At 39.3% G+C, this 25213-nt stretch overlaps 4 protein-coding genes across 4 annotated transcripts; 3 read left to right on the top strand and 1 right to left on the bottom strand.

Annotated features, from left to right (window-relative positions):
• The first annotated feature begins 317 nt into the window (after positions 1-317).
• Positions 318-2193, top strand: gjc2 (gap junction protein gamma 2). The gene has a single exon (XM_062428679.1). It carries the CDS (start codon positions 318-320, stop codon positions 1572-1574), a length of 1257 nt encoding a protein of 418 aa, XP_062284663.1. The 3' UTR covers positions 1575-2193.
• Positions 2194-5546: 3353 nt separating this feature from the next.
• iba57 (iron-sulfur cluster assembly factor IBA57) lies at positions 5547-8922 on the top strand. The gene is made up of 3 exons (XM_062429000.1): positions 5547-6021; positions 7738-8087; positions 8222-8922. The coding sequence occupies exons 1-3, from the start codon at positions 5660-5662 to the stop codon at positions 8611-8613; spliced, it is 1104 nt and encodes a 367-aa protein (XP_062284984.1). The 5' UTR covers positions 5547-5659; the 3' UTR covers positions 8614-8922.
• An 87-nt stretch (positions 8923-9009) lies between these two features.
• Positions 9010-11349, bottom strand: jmjd4 (jumonji domain containing 4). The gene is made up of 6 exons (XM_062429002.1): positions 10706-11349; positions 10444-10609; positions 10215-10340; positions 9870-10137; positions 9571-9717; positions 9010-9453 (listed from the first exon to the last, which is right to left on the bottom strand). The coding sequence occupies exons 1-6, from the start codon at positions 10956-10958 to the stop codon at positions 9118-9120; spliced, it is 1296 nt and encodes a 431-aa protein (XP_062284986.1). The 5' UTR covers positions 10959-11349; the 3' UTR covers positions 9010-9117.
• Positions 11347-20664, top strand: snap47 (synaptosome associated protein 47). The gene is made up of 5 exons (XM_062429003.1): positions 11347-11653; positions 11753-12275; positions 12452-12951; positions 13231-13355; positions 18810-20664. The coding sequence occupies exons 2-5, from the start codon at positions 11779-11781 to the stop codon at positions 18954-18956; spliced, it is 1269 nt and encodes a 422-aa protein (XP_062284987.1). The 5' UTR covers positions 11347-11653; positions 11753-11778; the 3' UTR covers positions 18957-20664.
• Positions 20665-25213: the final 4549 nt, after the last annotated feature.

Consider the following 25213-nt stretch of genomic DNA (forward strand, 5'->3'; position numbering starts at 1 on the left):
AAAAATTAGTATGTAAAGAAAAAAAAAAAAAAAGAAAAAAAAAAAAAAAAAAAAAATATATATATATATATATATATATATATATATATATATATATATATATATATATATATATATATATATATATATAAATATCTTAATATATATACCAATTCAAATTTATAACCACTATAATTCCAAATACAAAATTACAATTAGTTCATAATATTCTCATTAAGTAAAACACATACTTAATCTTGATAAGGTCCCTACATTTGTCCTAATCAATTCTTTATGGTCTCTTCACAGGTTCTAGTTGAAAAGCTTGTAAGAGCAACATGAGCTGGAGTTTTCTCACTCGTCTCCTGGAAGAGATCCACAACCACTCCACCTTCGTGGGGAAAGTGTGGCTGACTGTGCTCATCATCTTTCGCATTGTGCTCACTGCGGTTGGAGGTGAGTCCATCTACTCCGATGAGCAGACCAAGTTCACCTGTAACACCAAGCAGCCCGGTTGTGACAACGTATGCTACGATGCCTTTGCTCCTCTCTCCCATGTCCGCTTCTGGGTCTTCCAGATCATCATGATCTCCACTCCCTCTGTCATGTACATGGGTTATGCCATCCACAAGATAGCCCGAACTTCAGAGGCAGAACGCAGGAAGCATCACAGGCTCCTCAAAAAACCACCCCCTCACTCCAGATGGAGAGAAAGCCATCACCTGGAGGATGTCTTAGAAGAGGAGGAAGATGATGATGCTGAGCCCATGATTTATGAAGATACACTGGAAGTGCAGGAAGCCAAAGCTGAGCCAGTAAACAGCACTATCAAAGACCCACCAAAGCATGATGGCCGCCGAAGAATTATGCAAGAAGGACTGATGCGAATCTATGTTCTTCAACTCATGTCACGAGCTATTTTTGAAATCGCTTTCCTTGCAGGACAGTATCTCCTCTATGGTTTTCAAGTTAGTCCATCATATGTGTGCAACAGGGTTCCCTGCCCACACAGAGTGGACTGTTTCATCTCAAGGCCCACTGAGAAAACAATCTTCCTCCTCATCATGTATGTGGTAAGCTGTCTTTGTCTAGTGCTAAATATTTGTGAGATGCTTCACTTGGGAATTGGCACTTTTCGGGACACCCTTCGCCTGAAGAGGAACCGGAGCCGACGGATGTCCTATGGCTTCCCGTTCTCCCGCAATATTCCAGCCTCCCCTCCGGGGTACAACCTAGTGATGAAGACAGAAAAACCTAGCAGGATCCCCAACAGCCTCATCACTCATGAGCAGAACATGGCCAATGTGGCCCAGGAGCAGCAATGCACCAGCCCAGATGAGAACATCCCTTCTGATCTTGCAAGCCTACACCGTCACTTACGGGTTGCCCAGGAGCAGCTTGATATGGCCTTTCAAACATATCAAACTAAAAACAACCAGCAAACCTCCAGAACCAGTAGTCCTGTATCTGGGGGCACAATGGCAGAGCAAAATCGAGTCAATACAGTCCAGGAGAAACAAGGAGCAAGACCGAAGTCAGCCACAGAGAAGACTGCAACCATTGTAAAAAATGGAAAGACCTCTGTTTGGATATAGAGATACATTTTAATAGTATATTAACAGTAAAAGTCTTTTAAGACTCCAGGACTGCACTGTGACACAGCTGGAGGATTTGTGTGTGAGATACGACCTCGGACAACATCAACTGAGAATTTCAATCACACAATTTGAAGGTGTACAGTATACAGTCGGCCTAGTTTTTTTGGAAAAAAAACCCAAAAAACACACACACATGAAGAAACGATCGATCAAATCCAGTATCATGAATCCTCTTTGTTACTGTAGTGTGTCATTTTGTGCTTTTCATAGTTTTGGACTTGGTTAACATATGCTTACTTAGCTAAACATATCTAATTCTAAAATGTCAAAGTATAAACAGACTGCTTCAAGTTATTTATCTGAGCTACCCTTGACTACCGCTGAACTGGATTCATTTGAAAGAGTTTGGCTTTGAAAGTGTGTGATAGTGCCCTAAATCCAATTTGAACATGTAGTGCAAAACACTGTACAATGACTCATTTCTGGAGAAGGATGATTGCTGATTGTTGTTGGAAAGATGCATGTTTAATATTTGGGGAAGTACTTTCGGATGTAGTGTGGATGTGTGTTGCTGGAAGCAGATTAAATGTGAAATATTTTGATAAAGATAATGAAACAGGGCTGTGTCACTGTAGGCTCTTCTGGTTAACATCTGCTCTGTGTGATGATCTTCAGTCATTGCGTACAAAGCTTTTATCTACTCTATATTTTCCAAAACCTTGCAGTGTCACATTTGAAGGGGAGAGGTAAGTGAAGAGAAAATCAAATTATTTTCTAAACTAAATATTGATTTCTGTAATCTGAAGCAGATGATGCATGCTTTATAACTGGGAACATACTGTATACATATAGCTAGGCTACAGTAGAAACCCCATCCTTAGCTACTCATTTATCTCTACATGTATCTTATGTTTAGGCATGTTAAGTCTTTAAGATGAGCATTTTAATTTTATTTCATTGAAGCAATATGTTTTCTAAAATTGATTTCAGAGTAATATTAAGTTCTGCCTTTACTGTTGTCATACTTCAAAGTGCCTCAAACTTTTAAAGACTGTTCTGGTATTTTATTCATGAAGAAATAAACTTATTTGAAACCTCTGCGATCCTGCATTATGACTCTCTGCTTCTCTGCCTTATTACACTTACACCTACACCACAGCAATGATGTGATTATGAAAGTGCAAAAATGAAAAGCTTTTCATTAGAGTTCAGTTCAATGTTAGAAGCTAGGAGTATGGGATTTAGAATATTTGTTTTTAAAGTGAGATAACTATGCTGTTACAGCAAGTAACATCCGTGTTAAAACGAGAAAAAGATTCTGTCAAATTTTAAATGAAAATTACTAACTTATGCAATTTCATCAAGTTTAAAAGTGTACTGAAGAAGTAGTAAACATATCCGTAGTAGGTTGATGTGTCTGCTTGTGGCTTTGTAAGATTAGCCATTGTATGATGATGGTAAAATGAAGTAAACTTTGTTTTAGTACCATTCATACACCAAGGTTACATGTAAGGCTACAATCACACCAAATGTGGCACTTCCTGCAGGGTTGTGTGGGAGTGTGAGTGTGTTTATTACTGTTTTAGAACATGTCTGTTGTGAAACAGTTAGAGAATTACCAGTTAAAAGTTTAAAATAGTGACTTTAAAGTATAGGTGCAGGAGGGGAATTATCACAAATTAAGAAATCCAAACAGTATTACTATCCTAAATTATGTCAATTCAACACAAAAAAGAAAAGCAAAGCAGCAAATTCTCAGAATAAAAAGTGATGCAAAACACTCTTTTATTAAACATCAAACCATCAAGTTTAAGTTGGTGTGAGAGAGTCAAGGCACTCAGGAGCATGCAAAAATGTCACACCCTATAGATAGCATGAGGCACAAGGAAATAAGTCTGTAAGCTGTTATAGGCAACCGAGAAAGTCTGGGATGGTCTTGTTTTTTAAGTTACATTATGACTCTTTCACACATTGGCAAAAAACAAATAAAAAGATTAATCAACTCAATGAATATCAGACACATTTTACATCAAATGGTAATTATCTTGGCTAAGGATGATGCTGGCTATAACTACAGCTATTAACGTTATTGCATTGCAAAGGCTCTTCACTCACAAGAAGAGGACATGTTATACATCTATGGTAGAGGACTGGTCCACAGCACAACATCTCCTCATCAGCCACTCATGTCTTCCAATCATTATCAAGCAATGCATTGTGGGACCGAGGGGAAATTCAATTACTCTGTTAGCTCTTCTGTAAATTATTGAAGAATTAGACAGCCTGATGGCTGTAGGAGCGAAGGATCTTTTCAATCTCTCTGTCCTGCAACGGAGAGAGATGAGCCGTCCACTGCTGTTTTTTTGGTCCATAAAGGTGTTGTGTAGTGGATGATCCGGGTATTTCAAGATGGCCTTGAACATCTTCACAGTGCATCTCTCCACCACCTCCTCCAGTGTGTCCAACCTGGCTCCAATCACTTGACTAGTTTGTCCAGCCACCTTGCATCTTTGTGTCTGATGCTGCCTCCCCAGCAGACAACAGCATAAAACAACACACTTGCCACCACAGACTGATAAAACATCTGCAGCATCTTACTACAGATGTCAAAAGATCTGAGCTTCCTTAAGAAAAAGAGGCGGCTCTGCCCCTTTTTGTAGAGAGCGTCTGTGTTTAGGGACCAGTCCAAGTCATTATCCAGGTATACACCTAGATACTTATAACTTGGCACCACCACACAAGTATTCACTGGCTGAAGAGGGGGCTTGAAACTGCAGAAATCTATGATCATTTTGTAGAGTCCCAAGCTAGAACGATAGCCAACTCAGTTTCAATTTTATGTATTTTATCCAAGATTATAAAGAAGACTGTGTTTGAGCTAATTGGTTGTTTTTAATTGTTTTTAAAAACTCTCTTTACTGATTCATGTTTACTTTATCTGACTGATATTAAAAGAATGAAAAAGGGAATCTCCTTGGAATGCTTATGTTAGACCTTCATAAGGCATTTGACACTGTCCATGTCTCCTTACTACTGATGAAAATTAAAGCTTTGGGGTTAGGCGAGTCAGTAGTAAAATGAGTAGGCTCTCATTTCAAGGTTTTCCTATTGGAGAACATTGTAACAATGTTATCCTAGTAGAAAACATTCTTACAACATTTTACTATTACAGAACGTTGTTACAATGTTTTTGTATTAGACAACGTTTTAACAATGTTTTCCTATAGAGAACTTTATAACAATGTTTTAATATTAGCCCTTTCATGCATGAATTATGAAAACATCAGGCAGGATTTTATTTCTCTTGAGGCATGAAAAAAATGTTTAACTTTTTTTTCATCAAATAACATTACATTACATTATAATAACATCAACTGACTTACAACCAAAAAAAGTTACTGCAGATGAAGTGGCACTTGTGTCCACTGTGGTGGCTAAAGTGCAACTATGCTATCAAAATCCATGCATATATAAGAAAACAGCTTTTGAATAGCTGTACACTATAATGACCACTATGTGTGAAAGGGTTAGAGAACAGTTACATTTTAAGTGTTGTCCAACCCTTTCCATAATGTGAAATCTTGTTGAGTTTCCTAAAATGAAATGTTTCTGTTTCCTGAACTATTGTTGTGTTTTGTGAATTGCTGTGTTTCTTGAACTGTTATTGTGTTGTATTGTTTTTTGTTTTTTTTGTGAAATGTTGTGTTTTGTGAATTGTTGTGTTTCTTAAACTGATGTTGTGTTGTTGTTGTTGTTTTTTAACCACTGTTGTTTTTTTGAAAACATTGTTGTGTTTTTTACTCTCAGGGCCACTGCAGATCCTTGACATGAAAAAGTTTGACAACCACTTTACCTTTAAATCCCCACTCCAGTCCAGCTGGTGGCGGTAATGAGCCAAGTCGTTGAAAACGCTGAAAAGCCTATAAACATTAGAGTCGAGGAAGAAGAACGAAGAACGAAGAACGAAGAAGAAGAAGTGTCCTCATGATAACATCCATGGGTGCACTGTGTTATGTAGCTATCAGCTGTTGTTAGTCGGCAGACTATCCTCCTAACTCACCTGCGTAATATACTCTTATGACATGATCAACATGGGGGTCTTGTGTCTCGCCAGAGGGGCGTTTACGTCCAGTCGTTATCTCGGTGTTTACGCCAGAGCATACACCGGTCGGCATTTATGCGTAGCGTTTCTCTCCGGTGCTCCATCTCCGATGGGAGTCACTGTTAGGAAGTACAGTCAGGATAAAAGTGTGGCCGGACAGTTTGTGTGCTATCACCTTAATCACAGGACCATGCTGAAAATAGAGGGACAAGACACAAGCTCGTTTCTTCAGGGGATTATCACCAATGACATGGAGCTGCTGGAGGAGCCTGCACAAAAAGTCATGTACTCACACATGCTCAACGTGCAGGGGAGGACACTGTATGACATCATGTTGTACAGGTAAGAGTTCACTTAATCATACTGTCCAGACACAGGTACAACCTCACTACTGAAAACTGAAAACTCCTCTCATCTCAGTCACTTCCAGCTGAGCTAATTTAAAATTCAGTGCAACATTAAAGTCAGAGAAATATGAAATGACCCTTTCTCTTTAACAGATGATTGTGTTGTCTCATATTATGCATCTTCTTCACAGTAAATTGAAAAATGGTATTTTCTCAAAATCCTGGAAAAATATGTCCAACAGCCAACAGATGTGGCCTCATGTTGCAAACATGCATTCAAAATATAACATTTATTTTAATTAAAATTGTATTTTTGTTTATGTTTTTCATTATTTTCACACCCCACTGTCTTTAGCCTTAATGCTATTAATCTGTTGCCCTTTTTTCCTGAATTTGTTGTTTACTTTCAAGCACAATGTGCAAAGGGTTGTAAGCAAGTTTAAGTTTACACACACAAGACATGTGAATGAAAGGTATATGTGTATATATCTACGGTAGGAATATACCACTTGTGTTGTTTGTTTTGTTTGTTTACTTGTTTTATCACTATAATGTTAAAAACTGAAACATGGAACAACTGTACAAAAACCTTGTTCAAAAAATTTAAATTACATTTTTTAAAAAAATGCAGCCTACAACATTGTTGTCAGTGTTGCCTCTACACACCCTCCTATCAGATACAACAGTTATCTCACTTAAAGTGTGGGTAATATGGATAATGGATATTAAAGGGACAGTTACTGCAGTATAAACAGTAGGCAAAAATTAACTGGTGACCTCTTTTGAATGAGTGCTTCTTGAGTCATGTCACAATCTGACATCCTCTTTTCACACAAAAGAGCTCACACCAAATTAAGGAACCAAGATCCTTTCACTCTACTCTCTCGTTAATGTAACATACACATATGTCAATAAGATTTCTCTGTGAAAGAGCGCCTGACAGGGCGCAGTGCAGGATAATAATGTGTCCCAGTCAGTCAAAAACGTTTGAAGTGGCACATTTTATCAGCCAATAAAGTTCGCACAGACAGCTTCAAATTGTTAAGTGACACGCCCATAACAGCACAAACTTATTTTTTTTTTCATTTTCCCAGCAAAAATTCCAAAAATGTTCTACTTTCAGCTTCACACATTTGTTGCCTTTCTTTGTCTCATGCAGGGTTCAAAATCATTTTTTTGGTCCACTGAACAAATGGCTTTTGAAGGCTTGTTTTTTCCCCCACATATTTTATCAACATTTGGCTGCTGGCTGGTGCTAATCTTGAGCCCTGGTCTCATGTGATAGTAAAATACATATATTTGAGTTTTGGACTGTTGGTCAGATAAAACAAACAATTTGAAGATGTCATTTTTGGCTGTAGGAAATGTTAAATTATATATATATATAGTTTGTTTTACTATTATGTGACATATTGTTGACCAAACAAATAATCATTAAGTAATGTATTGATGTGTTGATCTGTGATCAACAGATTAATCAACAATGAAAAAGTCATCAGGATAGTAATATAAAGATATAAGATGGTAATATGAAGTTGTTTAATCTATGATTTTCATGTCTGCATGTACATTCATAATTCTCACTTGTACATATACTCATGTTGTCTGTACAATTTTAACCTGATCAGAAGTCTACTTAGTCACAGTAATAAAAACACCTATAAGTAGGTGCAAATTATTTTATTTTAATTTTGCTGCATTTCCTTTCCAGTCTAAAAGAAGAAGATGCAGGGTGTGGCGTTCTCCTGGAATGTGACAGCACAATAAAGGACTCAATCTTGAGACACTTGAAGGTGTACAAGATCCGTAGAAAGGTCAACTTAACCCCATGTCCAGAGCTCTCTGTGTGGGCGGTGCTCCCCCAGCAACATAACCCAAATAATCCAGTCAATAAACCTAAGCTGTCCTCCCCTGAAAAGGCTCTGGTATGGGAGACGGATCCTCGAACTCAGGAAATGGGCTGGAGACTGGTGTTGGACAATAAAGTTGATCCCTCAGATGTCATTGCATCATGTCAGAAAGGTGACGCAGAAGAGTATCACAGACATCGCTATGCAATAGGTAAGACCAATTAGTAGGTGTGAGTACATACAGAATGTATTAGAAGACAATGGCACATGAAGATTGTTATTTTATGCACGGGTGCTCTTGAAATTTTGAGTTTAGTTTGTTTCCTGTGCTGTCATTGTTTCTAGGACTTCCTGAGGGAGTGAGGGACCTTCCTCCTGGGGTCGCATTACCACTAGAATCAAATCTTGTGTACATGCAGGGCATCAGTTTCAGCAAGGGCTGCTACATTGGCCAGGAGCTCACAGCCAGGACTCATCACACTGGGGTGGTTCGGAAACGCCTGATGCCGGTACGCTTGTCAACCCCTGTCCAGGACCTTGAGGAAGGAGCCGCCCTGCAAACACAGTCAGGCAAGCCAGCTGGGAAACACCGAGCAGGGGTTGGAGATCTGGGCCTGAGCCTAATCCGCCTAGCTCATTCCAAAGAGGAGTTGACGCTCAAATCTTCCGACAACACCACAGTGACACTTGAGGTCTCTGTGCCAGACTGGTGGCCTAAAGACGTGAAGACCAACTGAAGAGGAGGATGTTTTATAGCTCCGTAAAATGTGATGTACATCACAACTGACATATTTCTCATAGACAGAACCCTGAAGTACAGTATGTTCCACTGTCATTGCCTGACAGCTGTGCAGCACTGATCTATATGTGTGAGTATTTTGTGTTTGCAAGAGAACCGGCTTTTAGAGTGATTTCTCCCAAAGTGTATATTATTTACCACATAATTATATGGACATACTGCAGCACTATTCAAGAGGATATGATCGCCATGAGATGATGTTGGTTGAATTTTAATAAATTTGCAAAAAAGGAATGCAGGAACTCAATCAAGTTGTCTTTGTATTTATTTTTTCAATTTTATCTTTCAGTGCAAAAACACAAAAATCACAACAATATTTGAGATTCCAGTACATCTCAAACCTTAATCATCATCTTTTTTTGCACCATACTAATTGGCACTTTTCATTCAAGCTACTTCCAGGTGAACAATACTTTGTTTAGACACATCCGATAAGAACATCTTATTCCTGATAAAGGAGATGCTGCCCTCTTGTGGATTGTATGGTGTCTCGGATTTGCTGTAACATGGTTTCTGGCTGCAAAGTCAATGCTGAATGATCAAGCCGTTTAAAATCTTCGTTGCAGAGAAGGCATTCAAGTATGGTGGCCACTCTTTGTAAGTCAAAGGCAGCATGGTAAGGTCCAAGGGTGGTGAGGATATCTGAGAGGTGCCGTGGGTAGTCGGACGAATCACCAGAGGAGCATGTGTTCAGGAAAGCCATTCGGTTGTCTGCAATGATTTTCAGGAACGAAGCAAATTCTCCGTAATCAATGCCAGAACAGGCTTTCATGATGACCTGAAAAGTACACACACAAGAATTACTTTACATAATTATCCCTATATTGTAGACTATCAGGGTAGCAATTAGGTTTTTGGATAATATGCAGACTGAACAGTCTTATCCCTGAAGTACCTGACAGTGCTGATGCCATGAATCCATCGTGTTTCTCCACTCATTTATCTCTTTCTGGACAGATGACAGTTCATTCTGAAGGAACTGCCACATGATGTCAATATTGCAGCCGTTAAGCCAATTATGATTGATGGAGATGGTGTCCTCCTGGGAAATAAAAAATACAAAATAGGTTCATGAATTGTTGACATCCATAAAAATCACACATGTATAATAAAAGAGAATTACCATGTCATTGATAGGCAATAGATTATAATTTAGAGTGTGTCATTTCATATCATTACTTTTGCAATTCTTACCAGATTATAAACTTGATGATGCCAGCCACTGGGCACAAAAATAATTTCACCCGCCTCTTGAATAATCTCAAGAGGCTGGCACGCTTCTTCGGAGTGTGGAAAAAGGCCTCTGTCTCGAAGTTCTGCTGATGTTACGTCATAAGTCAGGTTGCCGTGAGTGTCTCGTAAAAACTCCTCTTGGCCTGGAGGATAGAGAAGCCATTTCTTCCTGCCACAGATGTTTGCAGACCAACTGTAGGAGCGGAACACGTCAGCATGGAACGGCGTCCTAATGATAAGAAACTGAGTTAGACTGTATGAAAAAGGAAATAATTTAGCTATAGCCAGGGTGTAACTTTGTCATACCATGAACCCTTCGGTCCCATGTAGACAAACCGGTAGTCATCCACTTCAAGTGTATCCCAATATTCATTGAGCCAGTCAGAAGAAAAGAACACTGGTGTAACGTAAACATTATGTTCTGGAAAGTCCCTGCAGTATAAAACACAACATTAATTATGGGGTAACTACAGTATGACATGCAAAATACTGTGTGATATCTGTCTACAGAAAGTTAAATCTGTATTCATGCTACCTTGACATGTGCCAGTCTTTAAGATAGAGGCATCCTTTAGGTGATGAATGGCCATTCTGGATGTACTCCTTCCAGTAGTGTATGAATTCTTTGAAAGGCATAACTTGTTTAGGGTTTGCATTGTATTCCTTGGCATTGCAATTTGCTACTGGAACAGGAGTCTCATCTGTTATAAAGAGAAGAAGACAATGAGCAGTCACTACAGCAGCTACACACACTAACAATGATGCATGGTGAATATATTAGTAATATGATTATTTACCAAACTCTTGCAGCAGTTTTTGGAAATTAGGCTTCCCCTCTTCAGTCACCCACTGTTTCCTACACTTCCAGTCCTCAGTAAACTTTCTTGAAAACATACACGGGTGATTGGGAAGCAAATACTTTTTGAAGAATTTGGAATAGCTGATCTCCTTGTCGATGTAATCTACGAAATGTGAAGACCAAAACTGCTCATATGACTGCCTTGGGATTTTGACCAGACTGCAGCAGTTACGGTACGCCTCCCTATCCATGATGGTAAACAAGACCTCGGCTAGCCTGTTAGCTAGATTAGCTGTCACGATTAACTGAGCTCGACGATTGATTTGACATAACAGAGCATATGTCTGCTCGCATTAACTGTTAAAATCCAAAACCTGATTCAACTAGATGACTTAACATTGTGCTAATATGTTATCTTTCTATTTCGACAACAGGTCGCTGCCTATGTCTCCATTACAGCGTTGACAGGTTATGAAAATATCTACACCTATTTTTCTAATTTTCGTCACCTCTGCCTCTTTATTTACACGTATATTTCATTTAACACTAGTATTGCTAACTATCTCAAATATTAACGAAATGACTGCCCATGTTGACTACACTTATCTCTTCAAAACCTTGTTGTGACAGCGTTTTCTGACAGCAGAGTTCAAGTCGGACAGTAAACACGACCGTACTCGTGTGTGACGCCACTTCCGGGATAAACATCACCCACTGAACACAGCAAGGGGTCACGTCATGCGTGTGTTTTCGATTAATGTGGTGTAGGACAGCCATAGTTTTTTAACAAGAGGAAGTGATAAATGCTAAGAAGGTTTATAGCATTATAAGAAACGCTCGTAATGCGGCCAGGTGGATAGATAAACCTGCTTCTCTACAGCTGAAACAGCCAGTGTGAACGCCTCAGCTGAGCTCATACTGCCTGCATACCTTATTACACTTCAGAGTAAGTATGATCAGTGTCAACATAAAGGGGACAGTCAGTATAGTATACTAAAGGTGTGTATGTTGCATGTTTAAATCTTGAATCGTGTCCATCTCCTAGGACAATCAGTGTATCTCCGTCCAAAAATGAGCCGAGACGTCCCCATCCACAGCTGGCCTGGTTCATATTACATTAACAGTGAGAAGCGGTGGGAAAACGGCAACCTGTCCCTCAATAGAACCACGTTGAGCTTCGTCTCCAGCCAGAGTAAGGAGAGTCTCGCCAATTTCCGCCTGTCCCGTATCATGGAGATCAAGATGGAGTCGTCCAGTTTCATCTTCAGTACCCTCACAGTGCTCGAGGAGGGGAACGTGAAGCACTGGTTTGGTTCCCTTAAGCCCAACAGGGTTGTGGTTTATAATGTGTTGGAGCATTTCTGGAGAGAGTGCCTCCTGTCCCCCAGCTCAGAGACCCGAGGGGCTGAGTGTCAGCCCTCCAAAGGCAGAGAGTTGATCAGCATAGTGGCAGGAGCCCAGAGGAGACTGGGGGACACTGGGAGTGTCCTCAGCCATCAAGGAGAGCAGTTTGACAACATGATGCAGGGACTGGAGAAGATTGACTCTGACCTGGGCGTAGCTGATAAGTAATTTAAAATCTTAACATGCACATTTTTTTTCATTTAGAGGTCTGGCAAATGTTTTCTGCTTATGTCATGTTGTAACTAAGTTGTTGCAATACAAACACAAATCTAAGATAATAGTGGAAGATGTCATACACTCACAAAACTTCTTCCTGTCCATCTCTTCTGCTCTGTTTCAGACTTTTAGCAGAGCTGGAGTCTCCTTCCTGGTGGCCTTTTGGTAAACTCCCCTGGAAGGCTCAGCAGGAGGCCAAAGCTGAGGATGCTGCAAGAGCTGCAGCTACTGCCGCTGGTAAGGGGTCCGGTAGAAATAAGGTGATTACAAGCATCCCAGCTGTGGTGTCAAAAGGTGGAGACTCTGACTTGAAGCCTGGATGTTTGTTGGTGCTGGTTTCCTCCCTGGAGGTGCGAGACACAAGCTGCCAACTACTTCACCGCTTTGAACGGAATGAAATCGATGAAATCAGGGTGCACAGTCCTTATGAGATCACCGTCAGACAGCGGTTTATCGGGAAGCCTGATGTATGCTACCGGTTCCTGTCTGCTAAGATGCCAGAGGCACTGTCAGTGTTGGAGATGCAGTACAAAAAGAAGTTTGAGTTCACAGTCGAGTACACAGCTTTCAAGGCAACTCCAGTTTCATCTCCATGTGACACAGGAGGGCCAATTGGGAGCGAAGGTAAGGAATACATAACATAAATAAAGGCACTGTTTGAATTTGACCACTAAGTGGCAGTAAAGCTCTATGTTTCCACCCCTGTGTATTATTTAGTGTGCAGCCACGTGTAAAAAACATTTCATCCACATGACTTTTGGACACAGTCTTGACAGAAATGTATTTTGATGAGTCACTTCACCCTGATTGCCTCAGTTGCTGTACTTTCAGTTTACTGTCTGGTTTCCTCATAAACAACGTATGCACTCTGCTCTTTTTCACCATCTCCACCCTTGGAGTCAGGTTTGCTGCAGAAGTGCCAAGAGACAGAGGTTCCACTGGAGGTCCCAGCAGGAGATTTGTCCCAGTTGCAGGTGCATGTCCTCCAGCCATCTGTCAGTCAGGCTGAGGCCCAAGAACTCAAACAGGTGAGGTCCAAGGACAAGTTAGACTTCCATTGCCTTTGTGAATATGTGACTTTCACTAGTATTACATTTAGATTTTTCGTGTTTGTATATATAAGGCAGGCAGGTTTACCACAAATAATGACAGCTGTTATAGTAAATAATCCTTTGGTTTTAGTAACATGTATTTTGATAGCTCCATTCCAAACCATAATTCATTACAGTGATTTTTATTTTTCATTCTGTAGGTTTTAAATGTTAGTTGGTGAGACCACAAACCAAAGTCCGTCCTGCTTTTTAAGAGAGGGAAAGAGACATGGTCAGTTATTTAGTCAGACTGTATAACGTCTTTCCATTCAGAACTACGCAACACTGAGAACTGTTACAGACATGGTCTGTGGTGGCAAGACCTACACAGTGACGTAAACTCAGACCTATGATTCAGACAGTTTCTTTTTGTGTTTGTTTGACACACTATTACAAGTTGCTTAGAATAAATATTTGATGGAAAATCTTTTAAGTAAGCTAATTAAGTTTTTCAAATAGCAAATTTAAATACACACCATATGTAGTGTTAAGACAAATGAATGAATGAATGACTCTATTACATACTGTGTCTATATTAGCCATCATAAGGTGCTATTAACTGGTTCCAAGACTATATGATAGATTACCTTACTCTGGGGACAAAATAATGTAAACATCTCCAACTCCCAAATAATTAAACCTCTACTGCATACTCTGCTACAAATGTGGGACATACTAGCATGAATGTAAATTCCAGCTATAGCACAACCAATAAACATACAAATATTTTGAGAGACAACAATGTATTGGCCAGTATCCTTTTTTTAACATAAATAATATAGGACAACATTTTTAACCCCTTAAATGTGTTTATAAAAACATTTCAAAGTTGAATAATAAACCTTACTGTGCTCTCAGATGGACAAACTATGTAATAATGAGACTAGAATATAGATTTGAAATGTATCTTTGCTATCTCTTGTTACCTCTTGTGTCTGTTAGGAGAAGGTACATAAATGAGAATACCAGTGCAAAGTTTATGGAGGCTATAGCTATGTCACCAACTGTGAGTGCAGAGTCAGTTGATGAACTCCTGGATAATTTTAACTGGAAAATCTCAAATGTCATGGATGCTGTTGCACCTATTAAAACTAAAACTAAGACGACCTTGATCAGACAGAAAACACTGTGGAGGAACACTATGATGGTAAAGGCTTTGAAAACAGAATGCAGGAAAGCAGAGCGTAAGTGGAGAAAAACTAAACTTCAAATTCACCTTGACCTCTACAAACAAAGTCTTTGTAATTTTAACTATGAGTTACTCAAAGCTAGACAGCGACACTTTTCTGAAATTATTAATAAGAACATCAACAACACTCGCACTCTGTTTGCTATGGTTGATAAGCTTACAAAGCCCCCTAAACAGATAGCTCCAGAACTCCTTTCCACAGATAAATGCAATGAATTTGCTTGCTTTTTCAGTGAAAAAATCCAGTCCATAAGGTTAAATATCAACACAAATCAACAAAACAATAAAAAGACGCAATCCCTAAGACCTCCCAGGAATAACTCAACTGCGATGTCAGAATTTAAAACAGTTGACCAAAAAACCATAGAGGAAACAGTTCAGCATCTAAAACCATCAACATGCTGTCTTGACAAAATGCCATCAGACTTTTTAAAAACTATTGTGAACTCTGTCCAAACAGATTTGCGACAAATAATAAATAGCTCACTTCAATCAGGCACGTTTCCTAAACCCCTAAAAGTAGCTGCCATTAAGCCACTCTTAAAAAAGAGAACGCTGGATGCTTCCATGTTAACCAACTACAGACCTATCTCAAATCTTCCTTTTATAGCCAAGATCATTGAAAAAGTGTTTTTTAATCAACTCAGCAATTTCTTGAACTCCAGTGGCCTTTTTGACAAATTTCAATCAAGCTTCCGACCTCACCACAGTACAGAAACAGCTCTTATTAGAGTGTTAAATGACATAAGGTTAAACTGACTCAGGCAAGGTGTCAGTTCTGGTCCTGTTGGATCTCAGTGCTGCGTTTGACACTGTGGATCACAGTATACTGTTGAACAGGTTGGAAACTTGGGCAGGACTCAGCGGAACAGTCCTAGAATGGTTCAGGTCCTACTTGGAGGAGCGGAGTTATTTTGTGACCATTGGAAGTTATGAATCCGATCGAGTGGCTATGACATGTGGAGTTCCTCAGGGGTCAGTTCTTGGACCCCTTCTGTTCAGTCTATATATGCTGCCTTTGGGTCAAATTCTGCAGAACTCTAATGTAGACTATCACAGTTATGCAGATGACACGCAGATATACCTAGCACTGTCCCCGGATGACTACAGTCCAATACAGTCATTGTGTCACTGTTTAGAGCAAGTAACAAATTGGATGAACCAAAATTTCCTTCAGTTAAATCAGGACAAAACTGAGGTAATTGTTTTTGGCAATAAAGAGAAGAGGATTGCTGTCAGTAAACATCTCGAGTCACTCTCTCTAAAAACTAGCGACCAAGTCCGAAACCTTGGCGTGCTGATAGACTCAGATCTGACCTTCAGCAGTCATATCAAATCAATCACCAAAACAGCCTTCTATCAGCTTAAGAACATATCCAGAGTGAAGGGTTTTATGTCTCAAACAGACCAGGAGAAGTTGATTCATGCTTTCATCTCCAGTAGTCTTGACTACTGTAACGGTCTTCTGACTGGACTCCCACAAAAAAGCATTAAACAACTGCAGCTCATTCAGAACGCTGCAGCTCGAGTTTTAACCAGTACAAAGAGATCAGAGCACATCACTCCAGTTCTAAAGTCTTTACACTGGCTCCCAGTCAGCTATAGAATAGATTTTAAAGTTATGCTACTGGTCTACAAATCACTGAATGGTTTAGGTCCAGAATACATGAATGACATGTTAGTAGAATATAAACCCAGTAGAGCTCTGAGATCTACTGACTCAGGTCAGATAGTGGAGCCCAGAGTTCAGACTAAACATGGTGTAGCAGCTTTTAGCTGTTATGCTGCACACAACTGGAACAAACTACCGGCAGAACTGAAATCAGCCCCAACTGTGAATATTTTTAAATCCAGGTTAAAAACACTTCTTTTCTCCTGTGCTTATGATTGAGCTCTTTCAAAGCACTTTAAATTTTAATCTTTCATTTGCACTCTATGTCCTTTTAATGATTTTAAAGCAAATCATTATTTTATGCTGCAATCTTATTTTTAATGCTCTATTATAGTATTTTATTTCTCTCTCTTTCTATGTTTCTGTACTTTGTTTTTATTATTAGTGTGTGTGTGTGTGTGTGGGGTGGGGGCGGTATGTATGTGTTTACTATGATTGGGTTGTATTTTTATTTCTCAAATTCCATGTTTTTTTCAATTTTTTCTGTTAAATGTTTCTTTTATGTAAAGCACATTGAGTTGCCACTGTGTATGAAATGCGCTATATAAATAAAACTGCCTTGCCTTGCCTTGCCTTGCCTTGCCTTGCCTACCATGATACTTGCAACAAGCTGATATCAGCCAATATGTCAACCTGGGCAATTTATCGATTAGACTCTAAGTAGGACTATTTAACTATATAACTGATATGATGCCAAACAGGAAATTGCAAATTCCATTACAAAGAGGAATATTTGACACAATTTTAAACTAACCAATAAGGATATGATTGACATATATGGAGTTTGACTATTGCTGGTAATTTGCTTGCGGCCGAATATGACCCAACCTCATTGCAGTGTTTTCAATTGTGGTTCAGTTTCTTAAAATTCTGTTTCATTATACATTACTTTGTCTACCCACTGCATCAGTCATATCTTGAAAAAGGCAACACTTTTTATCTAATATTTGGTTAAGTGTACACAGTAACAATTTACAGTGGCTCAACTTTCGTTTTGTCTATATAGTTCTTTTCCAAAAAAATGTATACAGCGGTATAGGGTCAGAGACAGCTTACAGACTTATTATCTATTGTTACTATAAATTATATATTTTCTACAACAGATAATGGTTGAAACTTCAAAGACTACCAATTTTGACTGAATGCTACATGTCTGTACACACCCTGCCTTAATGTAATTCATGTCAAGATTCAAATCTATGTTAAAGCAATCCGTACAGAGGATCAGTCGCTTTAACATCCTCCCTAAATACTTTTGCAAATATTATTATATATTATATTTTATCTAGGCACATATTAAACAAGTAATATTGTTTGAGGTAGGTTATGATGTACTGTATTTTTCTATTAGTTCACAATCCTGGATTGTGCTAATGCACAAGACACAAGGCTCATATATTTTTGCTATTAGCTCTAGCCTAAATGTTTAATTTTGGGGGTTTCTACATGACTTAAGTTTCATATAAGCAGCAGCTAAAAATATTCATTTTCTGTGTTTTCCTATGACACACCAAAACTCCTGTGAACGTTAACTGCTGGTGGGATTCAGTCATGTTCTCCCAGTTTAAATTATAAAGTCACAGACCTGAGTGAGTGAATACAGTTGTTCCTCGGTGTGTATTGACATACTATCTGTTTTTCAAACTGCTGTCTGGAGTTGCAGTGTCCGCATATACTGTATAGGCCAGTGAAAACTGACATAGTGTGTGTGTGTGTGTGTGTGTGTGTGTGTGTGTGTGTGTGTGTGTGTGTGTGTGTGTGTGTGTGTGTGTGTGTGTGTGTGTGTGTGTGTGTGTGTGTGTGTGTGTGTGTGTGTGTATGAGTGTATGAGTGTATGAGGGAGCATGTGTAGCATAACATAATATTAGTTTAGAAACCATGGTGGTAGGGTCTGGAGTGAGTGTTTATTAGGTTTTGCTTGGCACATCACAGTATATTTAAGTTGTTCCATCAACCATAACATACACTGTTGTTGGACCATGGAGATGGAGTCACAGTATTCCTTAAACCCACTGAAAGTAGAAAACAAACAGTATTGAATGATATCAATGATCCCAGGAGAAAAGCCAAGACTTCTCTCTGAAATCACTTCTCATGTTTCATAGACTGTATAATATGAAATACTATCATATCTGCTGCATGAGTAGCTGTTATTGCATTATGGTTGTGTTGAATTGTAATGTTGCCTGCAGACATTTAGTAGCAAATCATTGTCTTTGTAGCCAAAGTGAAGAGAAAAAACACACATACTGTAATCTGCTCCTCTGTCTTTATTCCAATAACACACTCGCTCTCTAACTCGCTGACCCCGTCTTTACACCTCTTTACATATGGTCTACATGTTCTGCCCTGGGTCCACTACTAACCCACTTTTTTGTAGGTTTTAATAATGAATCTCTTTTTATTTGCAGCCTGCTCCTTGGTTGTCAATGTTCACTGGGGGCTGATGTGTAATCACTTCAACAAAGAAGTATGTGCGTGTCTCCATGAGAGTGTACTTATTGGAGTGTGCGTGTGTGTGTGTGTGCAGATGCTGATGCAGCTGAAGAACCTGGCTCTGGAAGCAGAGACAGAGCTGGAACGGCAGGATGAAGTTCTGGACGTCCTGACCAGCTCCACGGACCGAGCCACAATGCACATAGATAAGCACACCTGCCGTATGAAAAGACTGCTGTAGCTGAGATGCATGTGGTCACCATGATCCTCCTGAGAAATGCTCTGTAAGCTTTCTCCTTGTCCTTATGGGATTGGTACAGCTTGAAAAACTGAAGTTAAGTACTAGGGACGTTTCTCATGTATTCATTGATAATTCATAGGATTTTACATTGTGTTTGCTGGTGTGATCACATGATGTTGGGGTCAGGTGTCAGTGATTTCAGGGAAGGACAGTGGATCGCCTCAGCAATGTCTGTTTAACACTAAAGATGTTCAATTAAATCTGTGAAATTTGCACATTTAATGTTAGGGTCATGGCCTTAAAAGCATTATGGTAAGTAAGTAAGTTGCAAGTACATTTTTTTTTTTTTTTGCATTTGAAACATTTTAACCATTTGTTATGCAGGGTTGAGTCAATGCCCCCCCGAATGTGGAGTCTGTAGCCCTTAAGAATTGTGACCAGCATTGTCAGCATTACATTTATATTAGATGCTGTTGGCTGGATACAAGTCTCATGTTTTCACATCTTGTCTGCAAATACAGCATTTCAGATTTTTAGGATAATAGATATTGAAATAACACCACTTTCTCCATTTTCTCAATTTTTTTATTTATCATATCTAAAAGAAATGCCTGATAGCCACTTAGTTTAGATTATGTGGAAACGTGTGCTCTAAAAATGTATTTATAATTAAAGAAAAGAAGTTGCCCTTCACTGGATTCAGTGCCTGGTAGTAGTGCTTATGGTTTTCTCCTATTAAACACAATTTGCTGTGTTTGAGTGGGAAGCCAATGAGCGATCATGTCCTTGTCAGTGCACTAGTGGTTAGAATAAGACTCAGTGCATGTCAAGCCCTCCTAGTGAAACTGGCAGGTGACAATATAGACAGGTTATCGGAGAAGACACACTACAGTTTAAATCCTCCCAACGTTTGCTGGGAGTCAGCAACGACTGCATTAGAGGATGAAATGCAAAAAAATACATATTTTCTCTCTGCATACACATATTTAAAACAAACTGCATGTTGTTACAAGACAGATTTTCCATTTAAATGATTTTAAGGGCAATAGATTAAGTAGTTTCCGATGCTCTATAACCATGTCTGACCTAAAACTCTAAAGTCCTAATTGTCCTCCTCTCTGGACACAGTTTCCCTGCGGCTTACTGTTGCATGTCTCAATATTGCTGCTGTGTATTGCATCAAGTGGAAATGCCCCATCATTATCAGTATATAGCAGAAGACTGTAAACATGCAACCAAGTAGTGGGACTCTTGAAAACGGTACACAAAACACTCCCTCAGTGTTTTTAATTATTGTTCACAAAATACTCCACATTAAGATCCACATCTACTGTATATGTCTTGCTGAAGATTGATATTATCCTAAATATATATGATCTGTAAAGGACTGACGTGTGTATTGTAATTCTGTCATTTTATTGTGGTCTGTTACCACTGTGAACATGTAATTAGCTGTGGTTTAATCTCATCACTGTATAATTGTTTGATTTTGCTGATAATACCAAGTTTATCTTGTCTCTGGATACAACTAAAAAAGTAGCATTAAGTAAAAGGGAATTCATCTCCACCTTCATCCTATTCTTATAGCATGAACCCTAATTGGTATTGTAAATAATGGAATTAATTCCTTTTTATCAACCAGTTTTCCTCAAGTCATCACTGTTGAAAGTCTGTCAAAGTATATAATTTACAATAAACTAAAGTTTAAAATTCACTGGATCAGCTGTAACCAATCGTTTTATATTAACAATGGATCGAATGACAATGTGCATCTGTCTGCAGTTCCTCTCTGGTCTGTAGGGCGTTTTAGTGTCTGTCAGCTCATTGTTTTGGTTTTAACAGCTCAGAACAAGAAGTTAGACTAACCAGCTGGTGAACATAGTGGAGCATTTAACTGCTATAGAGCTGAGTATGTTCCTCAGGAAGTGGAGACCAAATCAGAGCTAAAAGGAGAATGAATACTGGAATTACATTTACCAGGTGGACATTAACATGACTCCAACTGAATTATGTTGTTCAGTGTCTGCTGGATGTGTAAATAGGCAACTGTTTGCTACAACGTTTGCCATATCAACTTTATAAGGTGTGTTTACAGCTTACTCTGTTTCCATAGTCAGAATCTTTGCTCAACAGCCTTTGTTCAACACTGTAAAATAGGTTCTCCTTCAGCTTTGTAGCGCTTGCAAACATGTGCTTTGAAGGTTGAATTGTCATCAGGCCTTTGTATATAATCCTCTGTTGAATGTGGATGTAAGCAGTTGAGAAATTTTAGCTCTGGAAAATACAATTTGGCTTTTATCAGCTTTTAACACCAGTTTATGATGGAATGCCTTGTAAATATTATTATAAGCAAACTGAAGGTTTTGAACAACCAATTGACTGGGACCAGCAGAACATTTGAGTCTAGCATCCTGGCATAAAATGACCATTAAAGCCAAAGAAACAACCATAATTTAGTAACTGGAAAGCAAATTAAGTTTAGTTATTTGGAAGATTTCTGAGCCAGTGAAATGAGTCTCCTGAATTCTAACCTGGCTTTATTCCTTAACTGAAAGTCAACAGGCAACGCCCCTCATAGTCGGCTCCCATGTGAGAAATTGCAACAGAGAATATGAAAACACGTGCAAACTAGAAACGGATGTTAATTACTGCTTCAGCCGTGGCGCATGCTGTTGTGTGGAAGTGGCTCACTTTGTACACTCTACTATAACATCCTGTTGGCACTAAGGCTGTTGGCATCAGCTGACCACCCCTGTCGGGCTGCTTTCAAAAGAGAGGGGGACTACTTCATGTCAACAGTGGACCAGATTTGATTTGGCAAGTGCCTGAGCACTCAATTATGAATCAGGAAGAAGCATAACATAAAGGAGTTTGAAAGCAGACCGACAGCCTCACTCAACAGTCTGGTCCCAGTTAGCATGAACTTATCACTTCTATGAAACACAGCCCACCATGAAAGATATGAAGCGCTTTATGCAAAGGCGCATTTTAAATCAAAAGGGACGCCTAGTTATGGGATAATGAAAAGTCCCTTCAGTATGGTTGAATATGTTTTCACTGTGGAGTGTTTATTTTTTGTTGATATGAGTGATAAACACTCTGATTTTGGAAGTCCCAAACTCCAGAAGCACACCACATGGTTATGTGAATTCCAAACCTTAAAAAAGGTTCGTGAAATAGAGCACACACTGGCGTGGTTTTGAAGCAGCCTTGCAATACGAGGAAGTGGTGGCGGTCTTGTCTGACCACAGATACATGAGATCCGGCTTTGCCTTCCTAACGGATGGTATGGAGACACAAGGGATTTTGCTGGCCTTGACTTCCAAGTCTGTTTACTTGATAGCTCTGTGGTGTGCACTCTCATTCGAGGAGCGTGTCTCCATTGATGGCCAATCAATCAACTCATGCTGGGAAAAAGCAGACCGAGTCTGGGCTATGAGGGCACATGTGGGTTGCACTGCGCTCCAAAATATGGAGACACATGACTGCAATACAAATAGGCTTGAGTTGTCATCCTTGGGAATATGTTTTTCAGTTTCCTATTTGTAAAATGTAAGCACTTTGTTCCTATGTCCATGTTTTATATAATCCAGTGATAGGTTCCGCTGATTTTTCATTACCTTTTCTAGTCACTTGTGTATGTGATAACACAATGCATTTAACAGTCCATAGTGTTTAGCATCATTTACACATCTAAATCTATGAGTAATTGTTTATGTGTTGCCTGCTGTGTCTAAGATTGCTAAATATTACAGAAATGTGACTTCCTCTGCACTATTAGACCATGTCTGAGTCTAATGGCCTGATTTTTGACTCACGTCCTGGCCGGCCTCTTACTGGTGCAGGTGTTGCTGGGTTTCCTTTTGCTGAGGGAGTTTCTGGTTTCAGGAAATATGGCCTGTTGGTTAATGTTAGAACTGGGAGAAAACGTTCCTGGAAGGAAGGTGCTTGATTCCATCCAGGGGGTGTATATGTAGTCTCCAACAGAAATTGATATGACACTCACCATCCTCATCTTGTCTTATTCATATTTCCAGTACATTACTCTACATGCATAAAATTAACTGTGGATTTGAAACATTTGACTCTATTTCTTGTTAATATGTTGTACATGCTCTGCACATACATTGTTTGGATTCAGATCTTTATTTGGCTTGGTCAGACCATAAATGTGTTCTTCATGACTGCTAATATGGTACTTTCCCAGGTGTTGAGCTGCTTGATGATATCATATGCTCTTGCACTTATTGTTATATTTTCCTTGGTCTTTGAGGTGCACTTTGGTTTTCTGGCTTTTGTTTCACCAACTTTTCTCATTTCTGTGCAACAGAGTTAACAGCTAGGCAGCCAAAGCAAACTTGGCTGTGTTTTTATACAGTAGTATCAGTCTCAAATCAACTCCAGGTGAAATCCCACATCACAACTTACCTGAACACTGCTGAAATGCTTGTCTTTCTAGCATATGCATACTGTGTTACTTGCTATGTTACTGACTACGATGTGATACGGTATATTATTCAAGTGTAAGGAGTGGTTCTGCTGATTCTTATCATATTAACATTTTACAGAGTGTAACAACTTACTCCTTGAAGTGAGATCTCTTGTCCTTGAGTGATACCCTGTCAGCCCCACCCACCAAAACACATTATTAACTCGCTAAACCTGATCGTCTTGTTGGCCATTAAGCAAAAAAATTCCATAAAAAACATACTTTTCAACAGATTACTGTTAATGTGTGCTCTTTGAAGTCAATAGGGGGCACCAGTGAGCTGCTGTTGAGATCAATTTCATTAACAACAAAAAGCCATTGCTTTGTGACCTTTGTACTTCCTGTGATGACAGTATTAATTTAATGTGTATTACTTCATGGTGTGAAGGGTCAGCTCGGATACTACTCAGTCTACTGGGTGTGATGTACACAAATACTGTATAAATTCAAAAAATATTTGTAAATGTGTCCATGTTCAGTATATTTGAACGCTAACATCCAAAACGTAAAATAAGTCTTCTTAGTCTATTTGGATTTGGGGTTGTAGATTTGGTCTTCGTCATTATCTAAGACTAAATTACTGCTCTGCATTTTAATGTGTGCATATGGAAATGAACAAAAAGCACAGTAACAGTAACCGACAACAAACTTTTCTTTTCTTTTTTTCTTGGAGAAACCTCGGCTACAAATGCATTTTACTTGTTTGCACAAGGTGAAAAAAAGAGCACAACAGTCCAGAGTTGCAACTTTGGCAAGTGTGAGGAGTCCTTTTTGTGGTGACTGGATTATGTATTTATTAAAACCCCATCTATACTGCTCCCCAAACAGGTTGTCAGGCAAAGAGCCAGCTCACACCGCATCAGTACTTTTACAAGCAGGCCCCCCAGAAATGTTCAGCGAGTCTGTTTTTAGTGGCTCTTACTGCAAATGGAAACACTTAAGTCCCACAATAAATTACCCACCCGACTAATGCCACACTGTGTAGACCCATAGCTACTCACAGACAGCCTCTGGATTTATATTTTAAAATCAAATCCTCTTGGAATTTTCTATGTTACGGTGACTTGGGGTCACATGAACTGACAAGGGGACAGAAAAAAAATTAATCACACTAAGGTTGTTGCACTTGCGTGCAGTCTACAAGGCCGGCAGTTTGATCAAAGCTAAGGATGTACAACCCCCCCCCTCACCTCAGTGGGTTGACACTGGGGTCATTTCAGGATAAAAATAGACTTTGTGGGTTACTTATTTTCTCTGCAAAGTAAATAGCCATTAGTGCAGCAGGCCAGTGATCTCAAGGACAACTAGTGTTCAGTCTAAACTATTGCTTATACTGTAGCTCGATGATTAAAAGAGACAACAGCGTATAGCAGACCCTGCTGTTAAATAGAGCATCCCCAGCAAAAACAGTAATGATGGTGCCCCTGTGAACACAGTCCACTGGGGTCAAGTTCAGACACTGTGAAAACACACTTAAAAGCACTTGACTTAAACTTCTGTACTAAATACTGCAGAACAAATCTACCTACGGGTATAAATAAAGTCACCTTGAACACCTTAAACCTAAATGTCGTGGTGTGTTAAGAAATAAGAACAGTGTCTAGGACCCTTGCAAAAAGTGCCCATGAAATAATCCTAATTATCATTCCTGCAAGCTTTGTCTGACCACCTAGTGATGTAATTGCAGCTGACCAAATAGATTGTTGTTGAAATATTGCCCTGCTGTTATAACTACGTTGTGACAGCGTTGTGTGTTCACTGAGGGCCG

This window comes from Scomber scombrus, chromosome 11 (genome assembly GCF_963691925.1).
Source record: "Scomber scombrus chromosome 11, fScoSco1.1, whole genome shotgun sequence".
Classification (NCBI taxonomy): Eukaryota; Metazoa; Chordata; class Actinopteri; order Scombriformes; family Scombridae; genus Scomber; species Scomber scombrus.

What these genes read in the sequence shown, in the direction of transcription:
- iba57 (XM_062429000.1), top strand. Translation starts at nt 5,660, where the DNA reads ATGATCAACATGGGGGTCTTGTGTCTCGCCAGAGGGGCGTTTACGTCC. An exon ending in TATGACATCATGTTGTACAG is followed by an intron (nt 6,022 to 7,737) that starts GTAAGAGTTCAC and finishes TTTCCTTTCCAG; the next exon opens with TCTAAAAGAAGAAGATGCAG. An exon ending in CAGACATCGCTATGCAATAG is followed by an intron (nt 8,088 to 8,221) that starts GTAAGACCAATT and finishes CATTGTTTCTAG; the next exon opens with GACTTCCTGAGGGAGTGAGG.
- gjc2 (XM_062428679.1), top strand. Translation starts at nt 318, where the DNA reads ATGAGCTGGAGTTTTCTCACTCGTCTCCTGGAAGAGATCCACAACCAC.
- snap47 (XM_062429003.1), top strand. Translation starts at nt 11,779, where the DNA reads ATGAGCCGAGACGTCCCCATCCACAGCTGGCCTGGTTCATATTACATT. An exon ending in GACCTGGGCGTAGCTGATAA is followed by an intron (nt 12,276 to 12,451) that starts GTAATTTAAAAT and finishes GCTCTGTTTCAG; the next exon opens with ACTTTTAGCAGAGCTGGAGT. An exon ending in AGGCCCAAGAACTCAAACAG is followed by an intron (nt 13,356 to 18,809) that starts GTGAGGTCCAAG and finishes GTGTGTGTGCAG; the next exon opens with ATGCTGATGCAGCTGAAGAA.
- jmjd4 (XM_062429002.1), bottom strand. Translation starts at nt 10,958, where the DNA reads ATGGATAGGGAGGCGTACCGTAACTGCTGCAGTCTGGTCAAAATCCCA. An exon ending in AAAGACTGGCACATGTCAAG is followed by an intron (nt 10,341 to 10,443) that starts GTAGCATGAATA and finishes TTTATACTGCAG; the next exon opens with GGACTTTCCAGAACATAATG. An exon ending in ATGGGACCGAAGGGTTCATG is followed by an intron (nt 10,138 to 10,214) that starts GTATGACAAAGT and finishes TCTTATCATTAG; the next exon opens with GACGCCGTTCCATGCTGACG.